Genomic DNA, 21,037 nt, shown 5'->3' with positions numbered 1-21,037 from the left:
TATTTCTCAGACACATAATAGTGAGACTTGTGCCCATCCTATGGTTTTTCTAAACCAATATACTTCTATGTTGTGTTCTGCTGTGATAAGCAAAACCATAAAGAGAATGTATGAGACGTCCCTGCTAAGTCTTTGAAATGTGTCTTTAAAATTTCAATTCCTAAAACAAGATAGCAGAAAAAGACAAATACTTCATGTTCTCAGTCATACATAGAAGTTTAAAAAGTTGATTTCCTAGAAATAGCTGCATAAACAGGCCTGGGATAAGGCAATTATTGGACATATTATTATAGAAGGGGTAATTTCTTTTAGGAATTTCATCCTAGACAATGGACTACAGACAGCTAATGACTCCTGGGAAAAGGAAAATAAGATGTTTATATTATATATTTTTAAAATTTAATATGAAATACATATTTTAATATTTATATATTACACATATAAATTTAGGTATTACATAATACATATACATATTATACATATATATATAATATATATATATATATGTGTGTGTGTGTGTGTGTATGTGTGTGTGTGTGCAATAATAATAAAAATTCTGCTGTCATCTTTAGAGTAGGGTGATGTGAGAGAAGCTGGAGGGAGGAAATGAGAGAAAAAAATGTAATTATATTTCAAGTTTTAAAATAACTTAAACGTTGATTTCATAGATCAGTATCATCATCACTAGACACTAGAATAGGGAAATAGATGCAAAATTGAGTTATTTAATCTTTTGAAAATATACCAAAATATAATTATCTAGCTGAAATAATTCTAATATGGTAAATCTAATTTAAAACTCATTGTAGTATTTTAAAACTGGAATATATTAGTAATGCGTTCTAACTTGAAAAGTTTACATGTTGAAATATTACACTGTAACACATAAAATATACAGTTATTGAATTTCAGTTAATAAAATTTTAAAGAAAATGAAAATAAGACTTTCTGCATAAAACATTAAATTCACCTTGAAAGCATTCAAACTCCTAGCAACTGTGATTATCTGTACAGAACCTGCACAGGATTAGTTCCACTATTTGCCATTGTGGAAGTCAAAAAATAATAAGGCTTTCATCCCATTCTGTGGCTTTGTATGAAGCTAAGAATTACTGGATGGGGAAGAGATGTTTTTCAGTGATGTAGTGACAATCAGTCATTTTCTTATGAACAAAACTTTACTATAGCAATGAAGGTGAATACAAAATATATAGAAGTATGAAAATATCACAATGGTACCCACTAATTATAATTAATATATACTAGTAAAATGCAAAAGAAAGAGTTATGGAGAAATGACTTAGTAGTTAAGAGTATGTATTGTCCTTGGAGAGGATCCAGGTTCTGTTCTGGCACCCATATGGTGGTTCATAACCATCTTTAATTTCAGTTCCAGAAGATCTCACAATTTCTTCTGACTTTCATGGGTGAAACTCATATGCACATCAGATGTTCTTATCCAGTGGTCTAGAGGTAGACCCAATTTTTCACGAAGGGTACCTAAGACAATTGGAAGTCATAGATATCTACATTATAATTCATAAGAGTAGTAAAATTACAGTTATGAAGTGCAAACAAAAATAATTTTGAGTTTGAGGGTCAACTCAATATTAGAAACTTTATTGAAGAGTCACAATATTAAGAAGGTTCAGAACCACTGATATACAAATATGCAGGTAAAACAGACAAAAGTGAAATAATTAATAAAAAGATTGTAAGACATATATGATATATATGAAAACTTTTCAATTTATTTTCTCAAAATTCAAGAAGGATGTACCATAAACATTTTTATATTTCCTAAAATAAAGAGTATAATAGATAAAAGGCCAAAATATTCAATAATGGATAAAAGGTCTTCATATTTGATTATGACAATTTTTCACCTTAAGTTTTTCCCAAACAAAAGGTCACAAAAATATGTCTCTACTTACAAGTTCTGCATAATAATAAAATTCAGAACAATGAGTAAAAGAAAAGAAAAACATGTATCTGTTTAAAAAGTCATATGATTAATAATTGTAAGGGTAAATCTGTTTCATACTTTTTTCATGTATTTAAATATAGCTAAGTGTGACATATACTTACACAACAGGGCCTTTGAGACTTTGATCCCTTTGGCAGTTCCATAACCTTATCTAGAGAGGTGACCTGATAAAGTTGGACAGCCCAGAAGACATCATGCCTGGAAGGATGAGATCCTCTAATGGGGAATAACATATCTAGAGGAATCCAGTCATTACATGGAACATTCCTAAAACTATGACCATCACTTTTAGTAAATGAAAATTAAAGGATGATATATATCAAGGAATAAATGAATGTAATGAAGTTATTCATTGTCCTAGATTGTGACCTAACAGTAACTCTACTTGGAAGCCAGTAGAATAGTATGGAGGAATTTGATTTCTGCAACTTTTTCTCATGTTTTTACTGACCGTTAACTTGTGTCTCATCACAGGTGTAATGGGAGCTACAGGAGTACTTCTGTGTGTTGTCTTACACTTCCTCCAGATGGTAACACAGAGTTCAGGTATGAATCTTTCACTTGCTCTTGAGCCTTAGCAATGTCAACTACCTCAGGAAAATCAAAATATGTTACAAATGATGGAGTATTTAAACCATTGTTCCTAAAGTTTGGATGTAGCAATGAAGTGAAGTCAGTCACAAGAGTACCCAGCTTAGAGAAAAAAAAGTCTAATCAGCATGAACCCTTTCCTTGGATTTGATTCAACTTTCAGGAAGAAAGTACAATTAAAGAGTTCAAATACTTCCCTTGTGGACCAACATTCACACTAAATACAGGAATTGCATAGCATTTTACACTGATGATTTCTACAGGTTGCAGATACATACTAGACTCTAGAGTTAAGAATGCAGTAGGGGGAAAATAAGGGAAGACAAAACAGGATAAGAGAATGAGAATTTGACTTTGTAGGGACATTTTATGTCAAACACAGATAAACATAGATTCTTGGAGATGTTTAAAAGAAACGATTTAAACACCAAATGATGTAAAATATGCAGATTATTCTACCAATACATGATTGTCTAATGTTAAAATCTCACATTTACTTGCATTCTACTCTTATTAGACTAATTTGTCATACTAGAAGTTTCATTGGTGATGATAGATGTCCATTTGTGCCTTTGACTTCCCCATTACATTGTGATTTCATTTGGATTTCTATTGAAGCAATTCAGTAATCTTTTTCCACATTATGTTTCCATATGACCCTGAAATGATCTATCCCTACCTGCATTTCCTGTCTTGGCCCTCTTCACCCCCTTTCCACTTTTGGTTCTCCATTTTCCACCCATAGCTACATATATTATATTCCTTTTTTAGAAGATCTATCGTGGTCACTAAATTCTTACCCTATACCTAATCTTTGTGGTTATATGGATTGTAACTTTCTTACTGAGGACTTAAAAGTTAACATTTGCATAATTGTTAATACATACTTGTCATTCTGGATCTGAGATACATCACTCAGAATGATTTTTTCCTCACTTCACACATTTACCTGTGAATTTCATGATTTCATATTGTTATATATCTGGGTAATAATATTCCAGCATACCATTGTACAACAATTCCATTCATCCATTGAAAAAAATCTGGGCCATTTATAATTTTTGAATATTATAAATGGAAGATCAGTTGGCATAATTGTGCAGGTATCTCTGAATTAGGATAAAGCATTATCTTGAAGTAGACCTACTCTGAGCTTCCTAAGAAACCACCACACCTATTTCTTTAGTGGCTGAACAAGTTTGCACTCATAACAGCAATGAATATTTACACCTTTTACTTCACATTCTCTTGAGAATAACCTATCATTTCTCATATTGTCAGGTGTAATTAATGAATGTGAGATGAACTATAAATATGACTTTGATTTGCATTTCACTCAGGGTGAAGTGTGTTGAACATTTCTTCAAGTATAATACAGTCATCTAAGAATTCTCTGTTTAGTTCTATAGCTGATTTTTTAATTAGGTATTTTCTTCATTTACATGTCCAGTGCTATCCCAAAAGTCCCCCATACCCTCCCCACCCACTCCCCCATCCACCCACTCCCACTTCTTGGCCCTGGCATTCCCCTGTACTGAGGCATATAAAGTTTGCAAGACCAATGGGCCTCTATTTCCACTGATGGCCAACTAGGCCATCTTCTGATACATATGCAGCTAGAGACTCGAGCTCCAGGGGTTATTGGTTAGTTCATATTGTTGTTCCACCTATAACATTGCAGATCCCTTTAGCTCCTTGGGTACTTTCTCTAGATCCTCCATTGGGGGCCCTGTGATCCATCCAATCGCTGACTGAGCATCCACGTCTGTGTTTGCTAGGCTCTGGAATAGCCTCATAAGAGACAGTTATATCAGGGTTCTTTCAGCAAAATCTTGCTAGTGTATGCAATGGTGTCAGTGTTTGGAGGCTGGTTATGGGATGGATCCCCGGATATGGCAGTTTCTTGATGGTCCATCCTTTCGTCTCAGCTCCAAACTTTGTTTCTGTAACTCCTTTCATGGGTGTTTTGTTCCCAATTCTAAGAAGGGGCAAAGTTTTCCACTTTGGTCTTTGTTCTTCTTGAGTTTCATGTGTTTCACAAATTGTATCTTATATCTTGTTTCTAAGTTTCTGGACTAATATCCACTTATCAGTGAGTACATGTCATGTGAGTTCTTTTGTTATTGAGTTACCTCACTCAGGATGATGCCCTCCAGTTCCATCCATTTGCCTAGGAATTTCATAAATTTATTCTTTTTAATAGTTGAGTAGTACTCTATTATGTAAATGTACCACATTTTCTGTATCCATTCCTCTGTTGAGGGGCATCTGGGTTCTTTCTAGCTTCTGGCTATTATAAATAAGGCTGCTATGAACATAGTAGAGCATGTGTCCTTCTTACCAGTTGGGACATCTTCTGGATATATGCCCAGGAGAGGTATTGTGGGATCCTCCGGTAGTACTATGTCCAATTTTCTGAGGAACCGCCAGACTGATTTGCCTATTTGTTTTGTTGATTCTAGATTTTTGAATTTTTATATATTTTAGATATTAATCTTCTACTAAATATGTAAAATTTAAAAATAGTTCTCCAAATGTTAATGTCTTTTTATGTGCAGAACATTTTCGTTTTCATAAGGTCCATTTATTATTTGTTGTCCTTTTAACCTATGCTAATGATGTTATGTTCCAAAAGTCTTTTCCTGCTCTAATGAGTTCAAGAATATTCCTCACTTTCTCCTCTATCAGACTCAGTGTATCTGCACTTATGTTCAGGTCCTTGATCCAGTTATGGTTGTTGATAAATATAGATTTATTTGCATTTGTCCACATGCAACCATCCAGTTTGAATAATATTGTTTTAAAGATGTTGTTTTTTTTTCTATGTGTATTTTGGTTTCTTTATCAAAAAACACAAATAAACCAACAAAAACAAAATACAAAAACAAAAACAAAACAGGTGTCCATAGGTGTATGAATTAATTATATCTGGGTCTTCAATTTTATTACAATAATAATTTTGTCTGTATGCTGGTTTTGTTATTATAGCTTCATACTCTAATTTGAGATGTAGAGTGGTGATATCTCCAGCAGTTCTTCGATGATCCAAACATTTTAGAGTTATCCTGAATTTTTGTTTTACCACATGTACATAAAAATTATCCTTTCAGGATCTGTGGAGAAGTGTTTTGGAATTTTGTTGGGTATTTCATTGAATATTTGGATTCTTTTTGGTAGAGTAACTGTTTTTTACTATGTTAATCCTACTAACCCATGAGGAAAGAAGTTATTTCCATCTTCTGTTATATTCTTCAGTGTCTTACTTTAGTATATTAAAACTTTTATCATACAAGTCTTTCATATCATTGACAAGATTATTATTATTAATATTATTGATATTATTATTTGAGGCTACTAGGGAAGATGTCCTGATTTCTATCTCAGTTCATTTGTTATTTGCATATGCAGGGGCTGATAATTTTTGTTAGTTAATGCTTTATCCAGCCATTTTGCTGAATGTGTTTACCAGATGTAGGGATTTCTTAGTTGAATTTTTAGGGTCACTTATGTATACTATCATATCATCTACCCAAGTGTACTTTAACTTCTTCCCTTTCTATTTGTGTCTTTGCTCTATCTATTTGTGCTTTGATTATTATATGCTGTGGGGAATTTCGTTTCTGGTCCAGTCTATTTGGTGTTCTGTATGCTTCTTGTACATGATAGACCTCTCTTTAGCTCAAAGGAATTTTCTTCCATGATTTTGTTGAAATTACTTTCTGTGGTATTCACCTAGGTTTATGCCCCTTTCTCTGTTCCTATAATTCATAGAATTTCCTTTTATCATAATATTTAAATTTTCTTGGATTATTTCCTGAATGTTATTAGATTCCATACTTTATTTGAACAAAGATTACCTCTATTCTATCTTCTCTTCAATGTCTAAAATTGGCTATCTCTTATATCCTGCTGGCAAGTCTTATCTCTAAAGCTCTTGTTTGAGTTCCTAATTTTTCACTTCTGTTTTCCTCTCAGTTTAGGTTTTTCAATATTTTATGGTTGGACTATTTTCTTCATTTCCAGTTTTTGTATTTTCATAGATTTCATTAAAAGATTTCTTTATTTCCTCTCTAAAGAACTTAAACATATTAATAATAGCTATTTTGAAGTTGTTTCTTGTGCTTCAGATATACTGCTTTTCTAACATTATATATAGTAGGGTTGCTGGGCTCTAGTGGAAACATATTGTCTTGAGTCTTACTGATAATGTTTTTATGCTGGTATGTAGGCATCTGAATAGGACGATTGTAATTCTAGGTACTGATATATGGTTTGTCTTTTTTGAGTACATCTATGTCCAATTCCATTTTTTTTGCTGCCTCTCTGGTTTTTACAAAATTGTGGTAGTTGTGAGTTTGGTGTTAGGAATGTTTCTGAGATCTTTCCATGTATGGTCACTGGGGGTCCTGAGTAAAAAGTGTTTTTATATATTTGGACCTGACACTTAGGAGTAGGATGGTGAATGTATCAAAAGGAGGGAGAAAATCTGGACATGTTGCCAAGATCTGATTAGAACCTATTTTTGTAACAAGTCGTCTTCTATGGGGAATTGAGTAAGCTGGGGACTTTGTAATTGGAAGACAGGAGGGAGACTAAACATTGACTACCTGATTTCCTGTTATCATCTCCAGTTTATTTTCAGAGAATGCCTATAGAAACTGGAAGTTGAGACCAAAGGATGGGGTGACAGAGTAGGCTATAGGAGATCTGCATATAGGAGATCCCCACTAGGGATAGGGGAAGGGAAGAAAGGGAAGCCCCAACAAGCGGTCTGCTACAGTGATTAAGGTGATCCTGGAGGATTGGCACTAAATGTCAGAATTGGAAGATTAAAGGCCCTTGATTTCCTGGGAAGTGGGTTTCCAGGGTTAATAAGGGAGTTTATGACTGAAAAAAAATCTTTCCCCTTATCTTTAAGGTTTAACTTTCAACATTTTTTTAACATCTGACTTTTATATTAATGAGTAAGCCTGAACATCTTTCATAAAATCTCTACCCTCCACCACTCAGCCCTAAATAATTATTTTCTTTTCATTGATAGTCATTTCTCCCTGGCTTTTTCATTCATTAAATGTCTTTTTCTGATGCATGTTTATAACTCATTCTGGTTAGCATCCCCAATTTTCTCTTGAATTTCGTATACCCTTGGCAATTTCTGCTCTTATTGCAGGTCCCTTTCCCATGTTCATGTTTTTTTTTTTTTTTTTTGTCTGTCTGTTTGTTTCGTTCATTTGGTTTGGCTTCGTCTGGTATGGTTTGGTTTTCTTATTTTGTTAGCTTACTACTGAGTTTAATCAGGGTCATCTCCATGACATTAAGTATAAAACTATTCACCAGAGCTTGAAGAACTCATTAGTGGATACACATCTGTCTATAATAACTCCTCCATTCCATGAATCTTTTAATAGTCAACAATTCAAGAGGGGTTAGTGGGAAGGGCTACCTGAATCCCTTCTGTATCTATGACCAGCCAATGACTGGTGCAGTCTTATATTGATACAGAATAGGCAAACTTAGCTGCTCTGTATTCATTATTGCAAGACTAGGTTATGCACAGATACTATTTTAGCACCCTTTTCTTTGTCTTCTAGTTCTTACATTTATTTCTATCCCTTTGTCTACAAAATTCCATGAACTTAAAGAGGTATTTTAGAAACACTGATTAATGAATTTATTTAGGGAACAAACTTTAATGTTTAGGAATTAGTTTGACATCATGAAATCAATTTAGCTATACAACAGGAGTAAATTACCACCTAAGAGACCTGACCTCCCTATCCTCCCACCATAGGACATCAAGTCTCTGTGAAGCTAGGTGCTTCTTCTCCCACGAGGCCAAACAAGGCATCCCAGCTAGAATAACATATCCCCATATAGACAAAAGCTTTTGGAATAGCTTTCTCTCCAGTTGTGCAAGATCCACATGAAGACGGTTTAGCATTTTATTGCTGTGTACAGATACTATAAACAAGGCATATCTTATAAGGACAACATTTAATTGGGGCTGGCTGAGAGATTCAGAGGTTCAGTCCATTATCATCTAGGCAGGAGCTTGGTAGTGCCCAGACAGGCATGGTGCAGGGCCTGCTGAGAGTTCATCTGAAGGCCACTAGAAAACTGGCTTCTAGAGAGATAGGGCAGGCATGTTAATGTCTATGCCCACAGTGATACACCTATTTCAGCAAGGCTAATCCCTCTAAAAGTGCTACTCCCTGCACCAAGCATATATAAACCATCACAAAGACTAAGCTGCACATCTGTTACATATGTTTGGGGAGGCCTAGATCCAGTCATATATGGATTTTGTTGGTGGTTCAGTCTCTGAGAGCCCTAAGTGTCCAGGTTAATTGATTATGTTGTTCTAACTAATTCCATGTTAATATTCAAAACAAAACTAAATAAGCTTCAAATTCCCTCTGCCATTTAGTTCTCCATTTTAAAACAAAATATTTTCTTTTAATTTCTAACTCTATCCTTCCTTCAGAGACTTCACTTTCTTACTTTCAAAAATTAATATTTCTGTCTATACCTGAGTTTTTCTAAACTCTTATTTTTGGGGTATTAACCCATAAGTATACAATACTAGCTCAGCTTGCATGTTCTCTGGACTTCAAGGTCTCAACTTCCTATGTACTGCAGAGCCACATCCTCTGTCTGGCTACTGGGGCTATACCTCTATATGCCATGAGAAGCAAGGGCCTGCCTGCTGAGCAGGTTCTCACAAGCCTCACTCATGTACAGGTACCACTGACTTCTGCTGTTAATTCAACCCCAGTCACTCCTGGTTTTTGTCACTCACCCACTCTGGGAAGATGCTGGGCCTGCATAGTAACTGCCCACTCCTCTGTATCACATAAACAGTGGAGATTTAACACAAATGGGCAGCAGTACCTACTACACTCTCATCTACAAACATTGTACATGTATCATAAGATCCATGGTTGTTGATCCTCTACTGTCTCTAAAGCCTCTATTCATCCAAAGCCCCCACTACATGACATTGCCTACTCATAGTGACATTTTTCCTGACTCTGTCTTGCTTGCTCATTGCCTTGATTTAGCTTGAATCCATCTTGTCTTGAAGTGTCTCAGCACCTGCAATTGTTCCTTAAAATTTTCTCTCACCATTTCTAGTAATACTTTATGCTTCTGTATCAGTTAATTAATTATTAACTAAAATACCTTCAGAATTTAAAAAAAAGTGATTTAAGTGAAGTATATGTAGACATCTGAGAGAGAGGAGAGAAGAAAAATTGACATAAATGATGATTTTAATAAACAATGTGAACATGTTTACTAATTCACACTCTTGTCATTTGACTATTGCAATCCTTCACAGAAAAATTCACAGTGACTGGCTTACAGAGGCCAGTCTTGGCACCATTGGGTGGAAATGTTGAACTGAGCTGTCAGTTGTCTCCGCCACAACAAGCACAGCATATGGAGATTCGTTGGTTTCGAAATCGCTATACAGAGCCTGTGTACCTGTACAGGAATGGTAAAGACCTGCATGGAGAAACTATCTCCAAGTATGTGGAGCGGACTGAACTCCTGAAAGATGACATTGGAAAGGGGAAGGTGACCCTCAGGATCTTTAAACTGACAGCTGATGATGATGGGACATACCACTGTGTCTTCAAAGTTGGAGAGTTCTATGAAGAGCATATCACAGAGGTCAAGGCCACAGGTAGGCATGGATCCCTCTCAGATTTCTGTGTATCCAAAGCCTATCTAGGGTTAACTGATTGGACAAGTCTTAGTGTTTAACACTTATTTAACAGGTCAATTAGCAAGCTTAATTCTGTGAATTTATTTTCTAAATTGAATGCTGTGAAAGAGCAAAGGTGAAAATTATTAAAGTGCAGAAATTGGTTTTATCAATAAATAGTTTCCTGTTTCATTTACATATAATGTTTATATTTCTAAATTTAAGGTTTTTTATTATCTTTTCAAGTAATTCTGACAACACTTTAGTAATTTTCCTAATGAACTAAAATTTTAAATATTCTTCTTACTATAAATCTGGTTGTGTAGAGAGGTCAAGATGATATGGTAGGAGGTGTGGAGGGAAAGTAATCAAATTCAACATATGAAAAAATTTTAATTAAAGTAATAAAACATTATTTTATGTAATTCTTATTTCCATTTATCTCCAAATCTGAGTACTTAGTGCCAAATTAATTTTCCTAAATATTTTCAAAGGATTTTAATTACAATCACTATACACCGATATAATTCTCTATGTGAAGTATAGAGAACTGTGTGGCTTTTATACTACTTTATTTACTCTGAACTATTCTAAATAAAAATAAGGATAGGGAAAGTAGAGAGTTTAAAAGAAGCTGATAAATTCCATAAATGTGTGTACATATGTATACGACTCTAGACCCAGAAATGAATCATTCTAGATGTCATGTGATACTCAACTCTATAGTCTAAAGCCAAGACAATCAATATAGCTTATAGCCATCTCTAGCAGTCTTATGGTGTAAACACCTACTATAATGGCTCAGATATAAATAAAATGTTTTTGTTATTTCAAAGACATTTTAATAAGTAGATTTAAAAATGCTATTTGAAATCTCCATACACTATTTCTTTGCCTATATATTACTGAAGTTCTATTATGATCCTGAAAGGTTTCTCTAAATGATCATTTCTCTCTAAATTAATTTGTACTTTTTATACTATTAATATATTATCTTTTAACACGATACATATTTTATGAAAATATTGACAATTAACTTCATAATTATTATCTACTTACCTTAGATAAAAAGTAGTTAGTTACAGTGATGAATAAAGAGATGGGGTAGAGAGGGTTTGAGCAAGAGAGTATTATAAAATTTCTGCCTGGCTCACAATATTTTTGTGAGTTTCTTATTGCAACCAGGGTCCTGTAGACTTTTGACCATTTGTTCATCTTTTGAAACTATGATTAAACCTGAGAAGAGCTTTGAAGGTTCTGTAGTTTCTTCTTATACTTATACTTAACAATATTGGTATCCTCTTTGCTTTCCAATCAGCCACAAGCTCGGACATGTACATTCTCATGCAGCCCCCTAATATCAAAGGTGTGATGTTGGAGTGTCATTCAGGAGGTTGGTTCCCACAGCCTCATATGGAATGGAGAGACAACAAGGGAAATATCATTCCAGCTACATCAAAGGCCCATTCACAGGATGAAAACAAATTGTTCAACATGACAATGACCCTTCTTATTGAAGCCAGCTCCCACAGGAGTGTCACTTGCTATCTTCAAAACCTTCTAACTCACCAAGAAGAAAGCATAAGTATTGTCCTATCAGGTAAAATGTTTGTCAGTTCTTCAGTAACAGTGATTGTCACATATACTTGTTATTAGCTTCTTCCTTGACTTGGTTTCTAAAGACTTCCTTTCTCTAGACCTTACTCACCATTTAGTCTGTTGTCTCTTAATTTCTTTGGTCTATTTATTTTTCCATTCTATATCCTTGGCTATTATAATTTGCATTTCTGTCATTTTGATAAAACACAATGATGAAAAAAATGTGTGGGAGAAGAGTCTATTTGGATTAGAATGCTACATCATAGTTCATCACCAAGAAAAGCTAAAGCAGGATCTCAAAGTAGAAACTTGGAGGTAGAAAGTCAAGTAGAAAGCTCAGAGGAACAGTGCTCACTGGCTTCTTCTCCATGTGTTTCTCAGCTTGTTTTCTGAAATAACCCAAAATCACCTGCCCAAGAATGGCACCACATACTCCCAATGGCATGGGCCCTACCACAAAATCATCAGTCAAGAAAATGCTCCCCATATAGGGCCAAAGGCCAATCTGATGAAGGCAACTTCTTAGTTCAGGTTTCTTTTTCCTAGATAACTCTTGTTTGTGTCCAGTCAATAAAACTAACTGGTACATAGACTTGAAACGTTACAAGACAAAACTTTAAGTCTGTATAGCCCTGGCTCCTGGAACTCACTTTGTAGACCAGGCTGGCCTTGAACTCAGAAATCTGCCTGCCTCTGCCTCGCAAGTGCTAGGATTAAAGGCGTGTGCCACCACCCTGCAAGGCAAAACTTTCAAGTTGTCACTCTCTTCTGACTTCCTTTTAGCTCATGACTTTAAGTATCACTAGAATTCTAAGGAATGATCAAGTTATAATTCTCCTCCTCTGATTCTCATCGGAAAGCTCAAAAGTAATCCAAAAGTCTAATTATTATCATAAAATAAGCATATCAAGAAATAGGTTGTAGTTAATCCCAAGCTAGCATAATGTTTATGCTTTGTGTTAGAATTTTATTTTTTCAGGTTTTTATAACAAAATCATTAAAGCCATACTTGACTTCCACTTTTAACATATTCACATATACAGAGATAATGCTAAGCCTAACTTTAGTATATATCCAGAATCTTGTTTTTAGTCCTCAGACAGATGTGTGAGTCCAGTTTCTAGATGCTGGAATGGTACCAATGACTTAGATTTAGTCACATATTGTAAAGGATTTTTAATCCAGCAATATGGCTGCTCTAGCAAGAGTTCACATCGAAAGACCTTCTAGATAATATATGATCAGACAGAAATCACATAACTTTAATCTCTCTAGCTAGAATATAGACATGCACTTAGCATAATCCCAAACAATGGAGGAAACATTAGTTTGTAGAAAGAATTAGTCATGTTTGAAAGAGACTGCTAATTCAGAGGAGAACAAAGTGATACATCAGAGAAAGATTTTAGAGCGTGAGTCAGAGATAGCATATTCCCAACTCTCACAAGAAAAAAACATTAAAGAGTGATAACTTAAAGGGCAGCACATAGGAACCGAGTCAGTTCTATTGAGTTCATGCAGTTCCATTCAATATCATTAAGTATCTGCAATCAGTGCAATTGAGTTCATGGGATTCAGAGGGAGTTTCTTGAAGCAAAGCAATTCAGTGAGAAACTTAGATAAGCCATTTTCAATCAATCAGAGTGGAGAGGAGTGTTTTTAAGGTAGAACAGCTGAATTAAACCAGAAAACCAGAATTAAAAAGCAAACAAACAAAAATGAGAAAGGGTGAGCTTATTCAACAGTAAGCCTCCAAGATGACAGTTTTATCAGGTAAATAAAAAACATATCCCAAAAGAAAATTAGGTATAAAACCTGATGATAAAACTAGAAATAAAAATTTAACTTCATTCTGATTATTCTGAGAGAACAAGTCTAAAGATGTTCTCCAAGTGACAATTTAGGCCTTAATATTATATAGACAATCCTTGAGTTCTTCATATATTTTGGATATTAGCCCTCTACCTGAAATAGAATTGGTAAATATCTTTTCCCAATCTGTGGGTTGTCATTTTGTCCTATTTACAGTGCCCTTGCCTGACAGCAGCTTTTCAATTTTATGAGGTCCCATTTGTCACTTGTTGATCTTAGAACATGAGCCATTGGTCTTCTGTTCAGGAAATTTTCCCCTGTACCAATGTGTTCGATACTCTTTCCTACGTTCTCTTCTATTAGATTCAGCATATTTCGTTTTATGTTAAGGTCCTTGACCCATTTGGACTTGGGCTTTGTACAAGGAGATAATGATGTGTCAATTTGCGTTTTTCTACATGCTGACTTCCACTTGAACCAGCACCATTTGTTGAAAATGCTGTCCATTTTTCCCCCACTGAATGGTTTTAGCTTTTTTGTTAAAGATCAAGTAACCATAGTATGTGGGTTCATTTCTGGGTCTTCAATTCTATTCCATTGTTCTACCTGCCTATCTCTATACCAATACCTTGCAGGTTCTGTCACTACTGCTCTGTAGTATACCGTGAGGTCAGGAATGGAGATGTCCTTCAAAAGTTTTTTTTTGTTTGTTTGTTTTTGTTTTTTGGGTTTTTTTTTTTTGTTTTTTTTTTTATTGAGAATGTTTTTTTTGCTACCCTGGGATTTTTCTTATTCCATGTAAATTTGAGAATTGCTCTTTCTATATCTGTGAAGAATTGAGTTGGAATTTTGATGGGGATTGCATTGAATCTATAGACTCCTTTTGGTAAGATGGTCATTTTTACTATGTTAATCCTGCTGATCCATGAGCGTGGGAGATCTTTCCATCTTCTGAAATCCTGTTCAATATCTTTCTTCAGAGATGTGAAGTTCTTATAATACAGATCTTTCACTTACTTGGTTAAAGTTACATCAAAATATAATATGTTATTTGTTACTATTGTGAAGGGTGTTGTTTACCTAGTTTGTTTGTTTGTTTCCTTTTTTGTATTTTGTTTATTTGTTTGTTTGTTTGTTTTCGAGACAGGGTTTCTCTGTGTAGCCCTGGCTGTCCTGGAACTCACTCTGTAGACCAGGCTGGCCTTGAACTCAGAAATCTGCCTGCCTGTGCCTCTCAAGTGGTACTGATTTGTTTGAGTTATTTTTATGTCCACCCACTTTGTTGAAGTTGTTTATCATTTGTAGGAGTTCTCTCATGGAATTTTTTGTGTGTATGTGTGTGTGTGTGTGTGTGTGTGTGTATGTGTGTCACTTAGGTATACTCTCATATCAACTACAAATAGTGATATCTTCACTTCCTTCTTCTAATTTGTATCCCTTTGATCCAATTTTTTTGCCTACTTGCTCTGGCTAGAACTTTGAGTACTGTATTGAATAGGTAAGGGGTAAGTAGGCAGCCTTGCTATGCCCTTGATTTCAGTAGGATTGCTTCAAGTTTCCCTCCATTTAGTTTGATGTTAGCTATTGGTTTGTTGTATATTGTTTTTTATTATGTTTAGATATAAACATTGAATTCATGATCTCTCCAACATTTTTAATATTAAGGGCTGTTGTATTTTTTCAGAGGCTTCTTCAGCATCTAATAAGATGACCATTTAGTTTTTTCTTTGAGTTTATATAGTAGATTACATTGAGGGATTTCTGCATATTGATCCATCCCTGCATCCCTGGGAAAAAGCCTACTTCATCATGGTGAAGGTACTCAGTGGGTAGAAGAAGGATAGGATTTTTTTTCCCCCCAGGGGAAATTGGGAAGGGCAATAACATTTAAAACACAAATAAATAAAATAACTAATAAAATAAAAATGTGATAATTGGAAAGAAAAGTGAAAACATGGATTCAAGAGAATAATTATTTTTTCAACCAAAAATTATGTATTGAATTATGATTGAAATGAAGAACATGCTTATATATAACTAAAAAACTTACTAGAGAAAACACTTTTAATAAATTAAAGATATTTAAGCAATTCAAGACAGAAACTACCTCAGAATAAAAGGCTGGAAAACAATTTCCCAAGCAAATGGTCCCAAGAAAGAAGCTGGAGTAGCCATTCTAATACCGATTAAAATAGACTTTGAACCCAAAGTTATAAAAAAGACAAGTAGGGGCATTTCATACACATCAAAAGTAAAATCTACCAACATGAACTCTCAATTCTGAACACCTATGCTCCAAATGCAAGGGCTTTAACATTCATTAAAGAAACTTTAATAAAGCTCAAAGCACACATTGCACCAAACACAAATATAGTGAGAGACACACCACTCTCATCAATGGACAGATCCTGTAAACAGAAACTAAACAGAGACATAGTGAAATTAACAAAAGTTAAGAAACAAATGGATGTAACAGATATCTATAGGACATTTCATCTTAAAACAAAAGGATATATCTTCTTCTCAGCACCTCATGGAACCTTCTCTAAAACTGACCATATAATAGGTCACAAAACAGGCCTCAACATGTACAAAAAATATTGAAATTATCCCATGAATTCTATCAGATCACTATAGACTAAGGCTGATCTTCAATAACAACATAAATAATAGAAAGCCAACGTTGACGTGGAAGCTGAACAACAGTCTACTCAATGATAACTTGGTCAAGGAAGAAATAAAGAAAGAAATGAAAGACTTTAGAGTTTAATGAAAATGAAGCCGCAACAAACCCAAACTTATGGGACACAATGAAAACAGTCCTAAGAGTAAAATTCATAGATCTAAGTGTCTCCAAAAAGAAATTGTAGAGAGCATATACTAGCAACTTGACAGCACACCTAAAAGTTCTAGAACAAAAGGAAGCAAATTCACTCAAGAGGAGTAGACAGCAGGAAATAATCAAACTCTGGTCTGAAACCAGCCAAGTGGAAACACAAAGAACTATATAAAGAATCAAGCAAACCAAGAGCTGGTTTTTGGAGAAAATCAACAAGAGAGATAAACTCTTAGCCAGACTAACTAGGAGGCACAGAGAGAGTATCCTAATTAACAAAATCAGAAATGAAAAGGAAAACATATCAACAGAATCCGAGGAAATCCAAAAAAATCATCAGATCCTACTACAAAAGGTTATATTCAACTAAACTGAAAAGCCTGGATGAAATGGAAAATTTTCTAGACAGACACCAGGTACCAAAGTTAAATCAGGGTCAGATTAGCCATCTAAATAGTTCTATATTCCCTAAAGAAATAGAATTAGTCATTAATAGTCTCCCAACCAAAAAAGCCCCAAGACCAGATGGGCTTAGTGCAGAGTTCTATCAGACCTTCATAGAAGACCTAATTCCAAAACTCCTCAAAATATTCCACAAAATAGAAGCAGAAGGTACTCTACCCAATTGAGTCTATGACCCCACCATTATTCTGACACCTAAACTACACAAAGAGCCAACAAAGAAAGAGAACTTCAGACCAATTTCCCTTATGAATATCGATGCAAAAATACTCAATAAAATCCTCACAAACCGAATCCAAGAACACATCGAAACTATCATCCATCATGATCAAGTAGGCTTCATCCTACAGATGCAGGAATGGTTCAATATATGGAAATCCATCAAAGTAATCCACTATACAAACAAAATCAAGGAAAAAAACCACATGATCATCTCATTAGATACTGAGAAAGCATTTGAAAAATATCCAACACCTCTTCATGATAAAAGTCATGGAAAGATCAGGAATTCAAGGCCCATACCTAAACATAATAATAGCAATATACAGCAAACAAGTTGACAACATCAATGAAAATAGAGACAAACTTGAAGCAGTCCTACTAAAATCAGGGACTAGATATGGCTACCCACTCTCTCCCTACCTATTCAATATAGTACTTGAAATCCTACACAGAGCAATTAGAGAACAAAAGGAGATCAAAGAGATACAAATTGGAAAGGATGAAGTCAAAATATCATTAGTTGCATATGACGTGATAGTATGTATAAGTGACCCCCAAAATTCTACCAGAGAACTCCTAAACCTGATAAACAAATTCAATAAAGTAGCTGGATATAAAATTAACTCAAAACAAATCAGTGGCCTTTCCTTATACAAAGGATAAACAGACTGAGAAAGAAATAAGGGAAACAACATCCTTTACAATATTCAGAAATAATATAAAATACTCTGGTGTAACTCTAACAAAGGAAGTGAAAGGTCTGTATGATAAGAACTTCAAGTCTCTGAAAAAAAGAAATTGAAGAAGATCTCAGAAGATGGAAAGATCTCTCATGTTCATGGATTGGCAGGATTAATATAGTAAAAATGGCTATCTTTCTGAAAGCAATCTACACATTCAATACAATTTCCATCAAAATTCCAACTCAATTCTTCACAGAGTTGGAAAGGGCAATTTGCAAATTCATCTGGAATAAAACAACAACAAAAACAAAAACAAAAAAAACCTAGGATAGTAAAATCTATTCTGAACAATAAAAGAACCTCTGGTGGAATCTTCATTTCTTACCTCAAACTGTACTACAGGACAATTTTGATAAAAACTGCATCATACTAGTACAGTGGCAGACAGGTAGATTAATGGACTAGAATTGAAGACCAAGAAATGAACCCACACCCCTATGGTCAATTGATCTTTAACAAAGCAGCTAACCAATCCCATGGAAAAAAGACAGCATTTTCAACAAATGGTGCTGGCTCAGCTGTCAGTTTGCTTGTAGAAGAATGTGAGTTGATCCATTCTTATCTCCTTGTTCAAAGCTCAAGTACAAGTGGATCAAGGAATTCCACAGAAAACTAGAGACACTGAAACTTATAGAGGAGAAAGTAGGGAAGAGCCTCAAACATATGGGCACAGGGGAAAAATTCTGGAACCGACCACCAATGACTTGAGCTGTAAGATCAAGAATCAACAAATGGAACCTCATAAAATTGCAAAGCTTCTGTAAAGGAAAGAACACTGTCAATAGGATAAATCGGCAACCAACAGATTGAGAAAAGTTCTTTACCAATCCTAAATCTGATAGGGGACTAATATTCAATATATATATTGATTGGTGGTTTAGTCCCAGGGAGTATATTGATTGGTGGTTTAGTCCCAGGGAGCTCTGGGGGCACTGGTTAGTTCATACTCTTGTTCCTCCTATGGTGTTGCAAATGCCTTAGCTCCTTGTGTAATTTCTCTAGCTCCTTCATTGGGGACCCTGTGCTCCATTCAATGGATGACTGTGGACATTGGTAGAAGAATGTGAGTTGATCCATTGATCAACCACCAATCAATATATATATATATATATATATATATATATTATATATATAATATATATATAATATATATATATATATATATATATATATATATATATATATATATATATATTAAGAAGTTGGAATCCAGACAATCCAATAACCCTTTTATATAATGGTGTACAACACTAAACAAAGAATTCTCAACTGAAGAATAACAAATGGCTGAGAAGCACCTAAAAAATTGTTCAGCATCCCTAACTATCAGGGAAATGCAAATCAAAACAACCCTGAGATTCCATCTCACATGAATCAGAATGGCTAAGATAAAAAAAAAAAATCAGGTGAAAGCAAATACTGGTGAGGATGTGGAGAAAGAGGAACACTCCTCCATTCCTGGTAGGATTGAAAACTGGTACAATCACTATGGAAATCAGTTTGGTGGTTCCTCAGAAAACTGGACAGAGTATTACCAAAATATCCAGCAATGTCTCTCCTGGACATATACCCAGACAATTTTACAACTTGTAATAAGGACACATGTTCCACTAAATTCATATAGTTTTATTTATAATAGCTAGCAGCTGGAAAGAACCCACATGTCCCTCAACAGAGGAATGGATACATAAAATGTGATACATTTACACAATGGAGTACTGCACAGCTTTTAAAACCCATGAATTTATGAAATTTCTAGACAAATTGATGGATCTGGAGGATATCATCCTAAGTGAGGTAACCCAATAACAAAAGAACACACATTATATGCACTCACTGATGAGTGGATATTATACCAGATGCTCAGAATACCCAAGATACAATTTGAGAAACACATGAAACTGAAGAAGAAGGAAGACCAAAGCGTGGACACTTCGATCCTTCTTAGAAGGGGGAACAAATACCCATGGAAGGAGTTACAGAGACAAAGATTAGAGTAGAGACTGAAGGAATGACCATCCAGAGACTGCCTCACCTGGGGATCCATCCCATAAACAACCACCAAACCCAGACACTATTACAGATGCCAACAAGATTTTGCTGACAGGAACCTGATATATCTGTCTCCTGAGAGGCTCTGCCAGTGCCTGGAAAATACAAAAGTGGATGTCCACAGTCATCCATTGAATGGAGCACAGGGTCCCCAATGAAGGAGCTAGAGAAATTACACAAGGAGCTAAGGCATTTGCAACACCATAGGAGGAACAAGAGTATGAACTAACCAGTGCCCCCAGAGCTCCCTGGGACTAAACCACCAATCAAAGAAAACACATGGTGGAACTCATGCTTATAGTTGCATATGGAGCAGAGTATGGCCTAGGCAGTCATCAATGGGAGGAGAGGCCCTTGGTCCTGTGAAGGCTCTATGCCCCAGTGTAGGGGAATGCCAGGGCCAGGAAGCAGGATTGTGTGGGTTGGGGGGTAGGGGGAGGGGATTGGGCATTTTCAGAGGGCAAACTAGGAAAGGGGATAACATTTGAAATGTAAATAAAAAATATCTAAAAAAACAGAAAAAAAGCAATTCAATAAAAATATAATATATATCCTGAGGCAGAAGCCTCTCAGGCCGGGCGGACACCTGTGCTCTGACCAGGAAGGTGGCTGGTTGTCTGGATACAATTTGCTAAACGCATGAAATTCAAGAAGAACGAAGATCAAAGTGTGGACACTTTGTCCCTTCTTAGAAATGAGAACAAAACACCCATGGAAGGAGTTACAGAGACAAAATTTGGAGCTGTGACGAAAGGATGGACCATCTAGTGATTGCCATATGCAGGGATCCATCCCATAATCAGCTTCCAAACGCTGACACTATTGCATACACTAGCAAGATTTTGCTGAAAGGACCCAGATATAGCTGTCTCTTGTGAGACTATGCCGGGGCATAGCAAACACAGAAGTGGATGATCACAGTCAGCTATTGGATGGATCACACGGCCCCCAATGGAGGAGCTAGAGAAATTACCCAAGGAGCTAAAGGGAACTGCAACCCTATAGGTGGAACAACAATATGAACT

At 35.3% G+C, this 21,037-nt stretch overlaps 1 protein-coding gene across 1 annotated transcript in view; it reads left to right on the top strand.

Annotated features, from left to right (window-relative positions):
• The first annotated feature begins 2,463 nt into the window (after positions 1-2,463).
• Positions 2,464-21,037, top strand: part of LOC110293057 (selection and upkeep of intraepithelial T-cells protein 2) — a 33,610-nt gene continuing 15,036 nt past the window's right edge. Inside the window, 3 exon segments of the mRNA XM_021160823.2 lie at positions 2,464-2,533; positions 9,918-10,265; positions 11,605-11,886. Coding sequence (XP_021016482.2) covers positions 2,467-2,533; positions 9,918-10,265; positions 11,605-11,886 — 697 coding nt within the window. The 5' untranslated portion in view covers positions 2,464-2,466.

The sequence above is a fragment of the Mus caroli genome, unplaced genomic scaffold (genome assembly GCF_978045245.1).
Source record: "Mus caroli unplaced genomic scaffold, Mus_caroli_1 scaffold_6, whole genome shotgun sequence".
Lineage (NCBI taxonomy): Eukaryota > Metazoa > Chordata > Mammalia > Rodentia > Muridae > Mus > Mus caroli.
This window is presented reverse-complemented; position numbering and strand designations above follow the sequence as displayed.